Raw genomic sequence first — 13,405 nt, 5'->3', positions numbered from 1 at the left:
TATATATATATATATATATATATATATATAAAACGGTGTTGGGGGTAACGCATTACAAGTAACGCGAGTTACGTAATCAGATTACTTCTTTCAAGTAACTAGTAAAGTAACTCATTACTTTTAGAGAATATCGAGAATATCTGAGTTACTTTTTCAAATAAGTAACGCAAGTTAGTTTTTTTCCAAATTATTCTCTCCTGTCACTGTAGTTCTGAAATAAATATGAATATGCATTAATTCATCTCACTCACACACAGATTCAGTATTCCTCAAAATGAATACAAATAATGCAACTCAGAATATGACGCAAACCTGCAATAATTAAATGTTAAACAACACAAATATCCTTTATGTATTTAATCCCATTCTATTAACCAATGTCTTTGCTCCTGACCTTCGATGATCCAGTTCAACCATACTAATAAGCAAAAATTATTTTTTTATTGCTGAAGTGTGTTGAAATTTCTTCTTCTGCATTCTGCTGTACGGACGTAAATTTACTTTCCCTTCAGACTGAGGCTTATTCATTTCACTTTTGGTGCGAAAAGGCTTTTAAATTTGCCAAAAACAGAACTTTTTTATTTTAAAAACAAACAAGCAAGCCCTGTCCAGATTTAAAAAGTAACGCAAAAGTAACGTAACGCATTACTTTCCATAAAAAGTAACTAAGTACCGTAATTAGTTACTTTGGAGTAACGCAATATTGTAACGCATTACTTTTAAAAGTAACTTTCCCCAGCACTGTATATATATATATATATATTTATTTTTCCTACCCGGACCTGTTATAAAGCTGCAGTGTTATTCGATTTTTTACATTTTTGAGCCAAATCTCAAAATTGTCCTGTGGTGTGACTGTCTCAAGCATGGTTCAATAAATGACAACTTTTATAAATGAAAAATAAAATAATCGCGATTAATCGCATCCAAAATAAAAGTTTTTGTTTACATAATATATGTGTGTATACTGTGTATATTTATTATGTATATATAAATACACACACATGCAGTATACATTTTGAAAATATTTCCATGTATTTCTATGTATATATTTGTGTGTGTATTTATATATACATAATAAATATACACAGTATACACACATATATTATGTAAACAAAAACTTTTATTTTGGATGCAATTAATTGTGATTAATCGTTTGACAGCACTAATATATATATTTAAATTATATTATAAATAAAACTTTTTCTTTTTTTTTTCTTTTTTAAAGGGGCAAAATTGCCAGACTATTTGGATGTATTATTTTGACTAAACCCATGTCCTCACCTTTTAAATATCTTTGCCCAAAATGTCTCAGTAACAGTCTAGAGACTATTTGATTCTAGCTCCAAATAGAAAAAAATATATATTCAAGAACTAACCAATGTCATTTTATACATCAGTACCAACATAAACATTTGCCTTCAAATACTTATCATACTCACTCATTTCTTCAGAACTTATTTGCTTGATTGAGTGTAATGAAGATATCTGAATAGAGTTTCAGTCTGTGTGGTCTTGTTTCACAACCTTTGTTTCATAATAAACTCATTTTCTTATTTAGAGAGGGTTGAGGGTTGCTTTCTGATTTATTAGTTCCTTTATAAGATGGGAAAGCAGTTTTGTTGTTTATAAATCTTAAGGATGTTATGGATGTCTTGGTTTGTACTGATTAGGTTCAATTTCACAGCTTTATAGTCTTGGTCAGAAGGTTTGGATTTTGCAAAGTTCATCTGTTCATGCTGTTATAGCATGAATGCACTTAAGTTCATCTCCCTATGGACTTGGAGTTCGGGTTACTTCTGCGTCATGAGTTGAAGAAATACATCCAAACCTCAACCATCCAAAACACGAGACCTCTTGTTCTTTAGTCACAGTCCCCACCCAGATACCTAATCCATGATTACATCTTTGTGTTCACCAAACCTCTGCAAAACAGACCTATTCCAACAATAAATCCAATATCTGTTCAATATTTGTTTAATCTTAAGTGGCCTTTTTTTGTGGTCCTTTCCACATAATTGTGAAAATTGTTTGCCAGCTGCAGTCCATTACACTTTATTCAGTTTGTTTTAACAGTCATGTTTAAACAAAATATCCACTTATTTTGAAGCTGTTATATTATTCTTTTCAGACTCTTTATTCAGTTTCATGCATCATCTGTCCATCTTTTTAATGTCATTATATCATTTTATGTTGTGTCCTCAGTGCCTCTGGCAGCATATAAGTGGCTGGTGTGTTTCTTGCTGGGTGAGAGCCAGAGGAAGCTGTTTCATGAGAAATCCTCTGGACTGGGAGACTTTGAGGCACGAAACAACAGCCAAGTATGTTTTAATCCTGACTTTCATAGCATGAGACCTTAAAATGCCATGTATCTTTGTTTACTGGCAGCTCAGAGGGAGGTGAGGTATGCTATAGGTTTGTAAAACACATTACCCTGCTACCTTATACTGTACCTCACACTGAGCGTGTTTACATGCATCATCTTATACTGATTATGGTTAACAGCCTCATGGAAACATATCTTTTTACGTGCCATAAATGGTTTAAGCAAAACACACACACACACACATTTTTACAGGTGTTTTACCCGTATTTCAAAGTACGCATTGCATTGTGTAGTGTTTTAAGGTTGTAGGTAATGTCCGTAAACGGACTGGTAATTTTCTGCCAGGACATCGTGTGTGTGTGTGTGTGTGTGTGTATATGTGTGTTATGGATTTTTTGTATATATACTGTACTACTGTTCAAAAGATTGGGGTATGATTTTTTTATGTCTTTAAAAGAAGTCTCTTATCCTCACCTGTGTTTATTTGATCAACATACTGTGAAAACAGTCATATTGTGAAATATTATGACAATTTAAAATAACTGTTTTCTATTTGAATACTTTTTAAAATGTAGTTTATATTATGTAATGACAAAGCAGAATCATTTATGCCCCTCTTTAGTGCCACATGATCATTGTAATGCTGATTTTGTGCTCAAAAACATTTCTTATTATTGTCAATGTTGAAAATGGTTGCTTAATATTTTTCTGGAAACCATGATATATTTTGTCAGGATTCTTTAATGAATAGCAAGTTCAATAGAACAGTGTTGTTGTTGTTGATGTAAGTTTTTGTAAAAAAAAAAAAAGAGAGAGACTTCTTTTTTTATTTTACAAATTTTACAAATTTTTCTCTCTCTCTCACCATTACCAAATATCACTCTGTGTATAAACACCTGGCCTTCTGGCTGTTCATTCAATGTACACATTTCTGTTAATTTTTTTGACATCAAAACCACAGTGTTTTTCCACTGTACGTATATGGGCCAGTCATCTCATGTCAAAAGAATGAATTCACATTCACATGAGTTTACATGAATTCACACTAGACAACCATAGACACATGTGCTGTAAATGCTCAGTGCTTTAGTGTTGTCTTAAAGTCCTTAACTAAGGCTTATCTGAACAAAAAAATGACTTTTGATTGAAAGTTATAGTTATGATATATAGATATCCATTTAAGAATCATGTTTCACCATCTAGATGTGTTGTTATTCATGGGCGCATGAAATGTTGTTTTTGTTAATATTTTAGTATCAGGCTGAATTGTGAGGATAGCGCACCCTTGGTTTCTCATTAATACCTTCTGTACAGTGTTGTTCCATTTATGACTTATATCTAATATAAAACAGACCTCAGGTTCTTCAGACATATCTTAAACAATGAATAGACACTTGGCTCAGACATATCCCTTACTTAATATATATTCCATTGAGCTACAAATCTACATCACACTGGGCATTTCAAAGGGCCGCTGTCTGACCTCCACATCTTGAAGGATTTAAGACCTTTTTGCCATATCAGATTCATTTAGACCCGTATATGCGCTCCGTAGGGTCAGAATCACATAAAGGATGTGTGAAAGCTACTCACATCACGTTTCAATTTCAAATGATACGAAAGTATCATGGTTGGACCAAATCTGACCTCAGTAATGAAACACAGCAGTTACACCACATGCACATCCAGTGACCCAGAAAATTATTTGGACACTTGTACATTTTTAACTAATTTTATTTTAAAAAGTGTTCATTCCTTTAAAACAAATTCCATTTGGCTTGGTATTTTGTTTTGTCTAATGCCATGACATAGTTTTTATAAACGTGGCTCAAAAGTTTGGGGTCACTGTGGGTGTGTTATTTGTGTTTTATGAGAGTCTAGTCCAGCCAAAAACAAGCAGTCAGTTAAAGGTCATATGATATAATGAGTAGAGCTTGGACACTGTCCAGTGAACGTCTCCACCTTGAGACGTGAGAGTGAGTTTAACTACAGCACTTTGGTGACATGAACTAGAATAGAGAATGTGATCGAGCAAGTTACGGTATGGGACTGATTAAATTATCTTAAAACCTTCGGTGAGGACAAGAGAGAAATTAATAAAACAGACCTTCTTCACACATAATACTGACCCAGCAACCACCAAACACAGAGAATCACTGTCTAGCAACCAGACACAAACACAAGCACATTGCTAAGCTTTTTTCGTTCAATTTTCCCCCCCTCTATAAACATCCCAATTAGTGTCTCGTCTGTGTGTCATGACTGTCATTGTGCTGGCATGACCTGGCTTGTGATTATGTGGGTCAAACTGTCTTCATTTGCTCCTTGACTCGGTAGATATATATGTTTGAGTTTGTGTCCTTGGATTCACTTTTCCTGTAACTTATCTCTCTCTCTCTCTGTAGGTGTATTATTGTCGCTCATTGGCAATTGCCTATATTGAGCACACAGTGCTGCAGCGTTTCCATGATCTGATTCAGGATGAACAGACTCCAGCTGCTCTCAGATCAGTGCTGGGGCGTCTCTGTGCTCTCTATGGCCTGTGGACCCTCACCAGCCAAAAACAAGCAGTCAGTTAAAGGTCATATGATATAATGAGTAGAGCTTGGACACTGTCCAGTGAACGTCTCCACCTTGAGACGTGAGAGTGAGTTTAACTACAGCACTTTGGTGACATGAACTAGAATAGAGAATGTGATCGAGCAAGTTACGGTATGGGACTGATTAAATTATCTTAAAACCTTCGGTGAGGACAAGAGAGAAATTAATAAAACAGACCTTCTTCACACATAATACTGACCCAGCAACCACCAAACACAGAGAATCACTGTCTAGCAACCAGACACAAACACAAGCACATTGCTAAGCTTTTTTCGTTAAATTTTTCCCCCCTCTATAAACATCCCAATTAGTGTCTCGTCTGTGTGTCATGACTGTCATTGTGCTGTCATGACCTGGCTTGTGATTATGTGGGTCAAACTGTCTTCATTTGCTCCTTGACTCGGTAGATATATATGTTTGAGTTTGTGTCCTTGGATTCACTTTTCCTGTAACTTATCTCTCTCTCTCTCTGTAGGTGTATTATTGTCGCTCATTGGCAATTGCCTATATTGAGCACACAGTGCTGCAGCGTTTCCATGATCTGATTCAGGATGAACAGACTCCAGCTGCTCTCAGATCAGTGCTGGGGCGTCTCTGTGCTCTCTATGGCCTGTGGACCCTCACCAACCACATGGCCATCCTGTATCAAGGTAAACCACTGTTCTCTGCAATGGTTTCTTTGTTTTTCCTTTCATGTCTGTTGGTGCTGGCTGTGTGACACAAATGACGTGTTAAGGCTTGAATAGACTACACCACTTTAAAAACTAGATTTTTTTGCCCTTATTTACAGTCTGGACAATTTGACACAATTCAGAGCCAGTCTGCAGATTTGAGTTGACATATTTCATAGAAAATCGCGTAGTGTATGATGGGCACAGACTCCAATTTTTTAGCTTCAGACTGTGATTAAATCCAGTTGGAGGATATCAAACATTGATATTTAGAACACATATTGTTTTCACTTTTGTCACACGTCCCCTAGCAACAAGGCACGTGTTTCTGTGCAAGATTGTGTTCAAAATGTCTTGAAAGTCTGATAGTGTGTTTAGTGTATGATGTCCACTTTTTCCTCTGTAACTATTTGCAAAGTTTGTAGTGCATGTTAAACATCACGTAGTGTATTCTAGCCTTATGGCCACGTTCACACAGCAGCAGAATACGGTTGTCAGTCTAATATTTGAGTCCTTAATACGGTTACGTTCACACACAGTACAGTTATTTATGGGCGTGACAACCGCGTTCTGTAACCATATTCACACCCTTAAATATTCAGGACTCACAACCGGAACACGCGCGCTGTGTGAACGGAACAGGACTGGACTACTAATTGTCTGTCACGTCATACAGCACGAGAGAGCCGCTCTGCCACACAAACACGCGTCTACCGTGTGTTACATGTTTTCGGTAACTTACAGTGACGGAGAAATGAGCTGCGTGTCATCTGAATGTTTTAGATCCGTCAGTTTTCCACCGGAGCCGCTCCCGTCAGTTTTGTGTTCTGCGCGCAATTCAAATGCTCCGCTCTCCACCCAAATTTAAAGGGGTCATATGATGCAATTACAAGTTTTCCTTTCTCTTTGGAGTGTTACAAGCTGTTCGTGCATAGATAAGATCCGTAAAGTTGCAAAGACTAAAGTCTCAAACCAAAGAGATATTCTTTATAAAAGTTAAGACTCGTCCACGCCCTCCTAAAACGGCTCGTTCACATGTCTACGTCACGATGTGGGAAGATTTGCATAACACCGCCCAAATGTTCACACAAAGAAAGAAGGCATAACTTTGATTCTCGCTGTAGTATTGCTGCCGCCGTCGCCATGTCGTGGAGACTCTGTGTTTTGTTGTAAAAGCGAAAATACTTTGTTTGGCCTTCCAAAAGTGGACACAACTAGAAATCATTCACCTGTAAAGAAAATGCGGTTGTCAATCCCAAAAACTGACAGTGTGAACGTAGCCTTTATCAATTATCAAGGTAGTGTATGGCTACGTTCACACTGTCAGTTTTTGGGATTGACAACCGCATTTTCTTTACAGGTGTGAGTCTCGAAATGTCCCGTTCACACAGCAGCTTACAGTTGTGTTTAGAATACTGTAACGCAGTACCGCAGAACACAGAACTGACGGGAGCGGCTCCGGGGATCTAAAACTTTCAGATGACACACGGCTTATTTCTCAGTCACTGTAAATTACTGAAAACACACATGAAAACACGTAACGTTAACACATGGTAGACGCGCGTTTGTGCGGCAGAGCGGCTCTCTCTCGTGCTGTATGACGTGACAGACCATTAGTAGTCCAGTCGTGTTCCGTTCCCACAGCGCGTGTGTTCCGCGTGTGTTCAGGTTGTGAGTCCTGAATATTTACGGGTGTGAGTTCGGTTACAGAATGCGGTTGTCACGCCCATAAATACTGTGTGTGAAGGTAACCGTATTAAGGACTCAAAAACAGGACTGACAACCGTATTCTGCTGCTGTGTGAACATGGCCAATAATAATAAGAAATGTTTGTTTAGCAGCCAGTCTGCATATTATAATGATTTCAGAAGGATCATGTGACATTGAAAGTCACAATGACTAGGAAAGGAATAATGGCTGCTAAAATTTTTTTTACAGGAATAAATTACATTTTAAAATATATTCAAATAGAAACCAGTTATTTTAAAATGAAATATTTCACAATATTACTGTTTTAACTATTTTTAACAAATAAATATAGCCTTGATTAGCATAAAATGTTCTTTCAAAACATTAAAAAAGGTTGTTTAAGATTAGTTAATGCAATGAAAAATACATTTGATACAATACTTATTCTTGATTATATTAGGTAATAAAAACACAACTGTTAGCTCATGTTAGTTCAACTCCATTAAATAATGCTAGCAGACACAACTTTTGATTTAACACTAACATTATCTAAGAATGCTTTAGAAGTATTTTTTTATTGTTAGTTGACATTAACTAATGTTGGTAACTAATGTTAACAAATGGAACCTTATTATAAATTGTTACTAAAAATCACTTACACTTTATTTTGATAATCCACTTTAGACATTCTACTAACTATAAGTAACCTTGCAACTACATGTCAACTAACTTTCATTAGAGTATTAGTATACTATAAAGTTAGGATTAGGGTTAGTAGAATCAGTTGAGGTTCTTGCAGTTAGTAGAAAGCCTGTTGGGCGACCATCAAAATAAAGTGTTAGCAGATATTAAGCAGACAGTCTACTAACACTCTAATGGCAGGTAGTTGACATGGAGTTGCCTAGTTACTTAAAGTCAGCAGAATGCCTAAAGTGGACTGTCGAAATAAAGTGTTACAAAAATATCTTATCGACCTTAAACATTTGAACAGCTTTTTGATTTTTCATTATGGTCTCTTTGTGTTTTTAGGAGGTTATTTTTCTGGTCGACAGCCGGTTGACTTCATCCACACAGCCATTCTCACTCTGTGTGGGCAGGTTAGTGTTGTTTTAGCTGTAGTTCAGTTACAGACACCCTCACTTATAAGTGCATGACGATGCAAACATCAGGAAGGCTTCAACATTGCAGGTGCCCTCTCATTCTCTCTGTCTAGCTGAAGGATGATGCTGTGGCGCTGGTTGATGTGATTGCTCCTCCTGACTTCATCCTGAACTCACCCATTGGCAAAGCAGATGGTGAGGTAAGAGAACGCATACACAGGCACACATGAGGAAGAAGACTCGCCAATCCTCCACTGTGACTGTGGAATCACTTATTGTAGACAAATGTCTCTGAAAGCTGCAGAAGTGATCATCTAATTTACAGTGAATCCAAAAAAGTATTTTCTTACCCGTTGTTTTTTCAGTGACTTTTAATCAACTGGTCGCAAGGTGATTTTTAGTGGATGATCTGTATGAAGTCAGTTCCTTTGAGTTCACACAGGCGTCTTAGCAAAGTAACCTCAAAACATTTTTTTGTGTGTGCATGTGTTTTCATGTGTATTTAATGTTTAAACAGTTCTTTTAAATGTAAACATTTTTAATAATTGTGTTTTAACAAATAAATACAGCTTTGGAGAGCATAAGAGACTTTTAAACATTAAAAACATTTTTTTTTTAAATTATTATTCCAACATTTTGACCAGTGATGTGTGTGTGTATCCACATTTAAAGACATTTTAAAGCCACTGTTATAACTTTAGTCTTGTATATTCATGTAAGTGTACATAATTTTTTATTATATATTTTCAAAAGTACTGTTCACGTATTTAGGGCAGTTTTTATGGAAAACAAAATACATAATTATACCATCAAGTTGTACATGTTGTTTAAAGATGTGGACAAATAAAAAGGTGTTTTCTAAACAGAATTATTTTTCCTGCTAGTCTATTAAATAAGTTGGCCTTTGAGACTGACAGCTAGTGATGATGCAATATTTACTGGAAAATATTACAGCTTAATGTGTCACATAAAGTCAACATCAGCTAATAAAATCAACAATTATTAGAACTTTGGGTGGTGGATTTATTTCCTCGTTTCACAAAACGGCAAGAAAAAAGCAGACAAGTTAATTAAAACAAACTAATTCCCAGCAATTGGAAAATCTGGAGGGTTTTTCCATTGTACTGCCCTTAAGGGTGTTTTAAATCCCTTTAGAAACATGATTCTGACTAGACATTATGGTTGCTGACTCATTCCTCCAGTCATATTCTCTCAGCACTTGTTTGGCAGGCCATACATTTCTGAGTATAAGAAAAAACAGCTTTATTGAAACACTAGACAGAGCAGAGCAGTCACACACACACACACGCCCCACTGACACAGAGACCTTTATACGGATTCCCCTGCTGAGTGAGACACTTCATATTTACAGTTGGGGAGATGTTTACTGGAAATGAACTCTTCACTTTGGCCTTGAGTTCATTTTCTGACTCGTGATCTGAGGTTCTGATAAAAGGGAAGACTTATTTATTAAAGCCGTCCACATGCTTGTTTTTTACTATTACAGGGTTTCTGTAGGTCTTAAAGGTCTGAATTCTCCCTTCCACAAATTAAGGCCTTAAAAAAAGTCTTAAATCAGAGCAGAAATTCATGAAGTCATGACATTAAATGTTGCATGCATGCATTAATGTCTTCCTCAGTATTTGTGTTTTTCAATACAAATATCTAAACATCCTTAACCCAAGATGCATTTGCTTGAGATGCAAATGAAGTCTGGAAAAATTTAACACAATTTTTGTTTTATATATGAACTTAATTTTTATCAATTCCACAGAAAACAAGAATTCTTATGTCATTTTGTTTCTCAAGTAAATGTGTCTTGATTTAAGGATGCTTAGATGTTTGTATTAGAAAACAAGACAAAAAAAACTGTAGAAAAACAGCACTTCAGTGTAATCATAAGTATGATAAAAGTTATTTCCATATTCTAGTAGTTGCGAGCAAAGGCATTCATAATTATTTTTGGTCAAATAAATTGAAAAGTAATGGAGATCAGTTGGAAGTTATGTTTTCAAACTTTGAAGTGTAGCTAATACAACTCATTGTGTGTTCTCTAGACATTTACATTTAAGAGAATATGTTCTGTATTATGTTCCCTTCAGCTTTTTCCTTGAATTTTCTTTACTTGGCTTTTAAAAAAGTATTAGTCAAAGACATTTTCCTTCATCAAACCTGCAGAAATCCTGGTTTTAGTGGAATTGTAGAGGTGTTACTGATAGCAAGGCACATGACCTGAGCTTATATTGGTCCAGCAGTGCAAGTGTTTTTTGTAAATAAGGACTTTGTGATTCAGTATCTGTCTGTTCATGTGTTTCAGCTCTACAAAAACCTGTGGTCTACAGTCATGCAGGGTAAGAGCGTCCTGGAACGGCCATCTTGGTGGGCCGAGTTTTGTTCTGACAAACCTGCGGTTGGATCTCTCCGAGCCAAACTGTAACTCTTCACGCTGGAAAACTGTTAGGGAAACAGGATCATTGCAAACATTCATCTGTTTGTCCTGAAAGCCAATAAGTTTTATAATGATATTATAATACAGTCATATGGTTGTCATTAATAAATTGAGTTTATCAATTGAAAGATAGTAACCGCTTATGGAATATGACAGGGAGGTTAGAAAAGTCCAAGAAGAATCTCAGCCATGTTGATCTTAGTGTAAAATTATAAACCGATTCACTAAAATGTACTAATATCAGAATAAAGGAAGATTTGTGATGTACTGTAAACAATAACAAGAGCTCTTATTACAGCACTTCCTAATTCATTGTGCCATGATAAACTCGTTTGTTTGGTTTGACTGATAGATGTTGCTATGTTGAAAGCTTCTATTGTTTGAATGCACAAACAACTAAATCATAACAAAACCCTTAACAATAACAGTGTTCAGATGCTAACTAATTGTACAAATAATGCACATGTTGATAACTGCTTTCATATAGATCTACTTGGGAGTGCACATGTATGATTGGTTATTTTACATAATGTTAGTTTGATTATGTAATGTTGAATGATTTTGAGCACAAACGCTTGTATGTATGATTAATACATGATATTCAATATGTAAGAATGTAATTATAATCTTGACTTTTTATCAAAATAAATATTTTTAAATACCTTGTACTGAATTATTTTCATTTACGCATGAATGCAGTGCAATTGTATGTTATATGATATATTATCCCATGTTGAAGCATGAGACAGTCTTAGACATCTTGAATATCAGATTATACTGCATTAAACTGTGGAAACTCAGTTAATAACTGAGATGGCTGATTCAGAGATGATTTCCCCCATTTAAAGATGGCTGGGCTGTGCATCAGATCCAGTACACTCAAAACAGCTGTTATTGTCATTTCATGTTTTTGGGACACGTTGGACATGGTGTAAACAGGTGCAGGTGGGAATACTTAACTCTGTCTACGCTGAATGCATGTGACCTGATGCAATGCAGCCAAACTATAAGAGCCCATTTGAAATAAAAAAGTCTTCTACACTACAAAGAGCAATACTTTTAAATGAGGACTTTAAGTGCCATGCAAAGTTTTACTGAGTTTATTTCTGCCTCTGACCATGCTGCTTAATCTTCGACGCGTTTCAAAAAGGCGGGGCATAGAGGAGAAATAATAATGTACAGTATGTGGAAAATAATATTTTTTTTTTTACCTTAAACCGCATAAACACATTTCATTACACCAAATACACCAAATAATGTTCTTTTTAGCAGCATCATATGACCCCTTTAAACTGAACTAGGCAATCTAATGGATTTTTTGAAGTATTGTGCAATTCCTAAATTGTCCAGTTTTTTTTTTAAATAAATAAATACAAAGTTCTGGCATGAAACTCTAGATGGTGCAGTCCGATAGGTTTAACTCAATCTGACATAATGACATCATTATTACATGGCACAGCTGATTGGTTCTCTCCTGTATCGGTAGCCAATGAGCTCGCTGCTTAACATTCAAATATATGACTAGTGCTTGCTGTAGCAGTTTGCAGCATGCTTTAGGGATGGGCGATACCTCTTATTATATTTCCGATATTTTCAAGCCCAGTATCGTCGATATCGATACCGATTCCTATAAACTAAATTGATCTTTTAAATTATTAAAAGAATATAATCAGTAATTATACTCACTTAAGATTAGATTTTAAAGCCACGTTTTTTTTAAACATTTCATAGGCCTTTTTTGTTTAAACTGTCAGAAATAAAATATCAGGAACTGTAATTAGCGATTAGCTGCATAGATGATTATTATTATTACAGAACACACCCAATGTAACACATCTTTGTTTAAGTTATTTTTTATGCCAAATCTTTATTTACCCAGCTTGTAGACAGCAAGTTGTTCTGAGTTGAACCACTTGGGTGTGTTGGCATAGCACTTAGCCACAACAGCCTGCTAATATGCTAAATCTAAACAGAGCCAGTCATCTGTCGACCCAATGGTTCCTATTTATCTTAACTCTTGAAAGACTCAATTCTGATTTCCTCCATGGTCACATGTGGTTTGGCTTAAATGCTGTACTTCAGCACAATATGACATTTATTACTTCAAATGTACTGTACTGTACGTTTGTGGTTTTTATAGTCAGATTTAAGGGCTAATTAAATTAGCATGTTTTAAAACTGTGGCAAGAGAAAGCTGAAAATATGTTACACATCTGAGGAAAAGAATGTGTAAGGAGTTATGACGTGGATTTTTTTATTATTATTTTATTACCTATGTTCTTTGAGGTAAACATACAATGTTATTTTTGTCATATATTTTCAAAAAATATTATTCTTAACCCTTATCCTGGCCTTCGGTCTGAAAAGATCAGTTTACAGTCCATCTGAGGTTTGTGCAGATGAAAAGATGCTGCTTAAACTGTACTCATCAAAATTAATGTGTTTACACTCCCATTTGTCCTGTTGTCAGGAGTAGCTCTAGTGCATGGAATACATTAGATACTGTATCCAGTGTATTGATCATAATGGGTTCTGTTTGCTTTTGATGCGGTGTGACACTCACGTATGG

General features: G+C 35.7%; 1 protein-coding gene across 1 annotated transcript in view; it reads left to right on the top strand.

Annotated features, from left to right (window-relative positions):
- acox3 (acyl-CoA oxidase 3, pristanoyl) overlaps positions 1–11,486 on the top strand; it is a 25,710-nt gene extending 14,224 nt beyond the window's left edge. The window contains exons 14-19 of the mRNA XM_016512476.1: positions 2,206–2,321; positions 4,732–4,880; positions 5,552–5,577; positions 8,317–8,384; positions 8,501–8,587; positions 10,705–11,486. Of these exons, the coding sequence (XP_016367962.1) occupies positions 2,206–2,321; positions 4,732–4,880; positions 5,552–5,577; positions 8,317–8,384; positions 8,501–8,587; positions 10,705–10,824 (566 nt within the window). The 3' untranslated portion in view covers positions 10,825–11,486. The remainder of the gene's footprint in view (positions 1–2,205; positions 2,322–4,731; positions 4,881–5,551; positions 5,578–8,316; positions 8,385–8,500; positions 8,588–10,704) is intronic.
- The last annotated feature ends 1,919 nt before the right edge of the window (positions 11,487–13,405 follow it).

Source organism: Sinocyclocheilus rhinocerous, unplaced genomic scaffold, assembly GCF_001515625.1.
Source record: "Sinocyclocheilus rhinocerous isolate Xijiao unplaced genomic scaffold, SAMN03320098_v1.1 scaffold611, whole genome shotgun sequence".
In the NCBI taxonomy this organism is placed as follows: Eukaryota; Metazoa; Chordata; class Actinopteri; order Cypriniformes; family Cyprinidae; genus Sinocyclocheilus; species Sinocyclocheilus rhinocerous.
The sequence above is the reverse complement of the archived record's forward strand: the minus strand, read 5'-3'. Positions and strand labels throughout refer to the sequence as shown.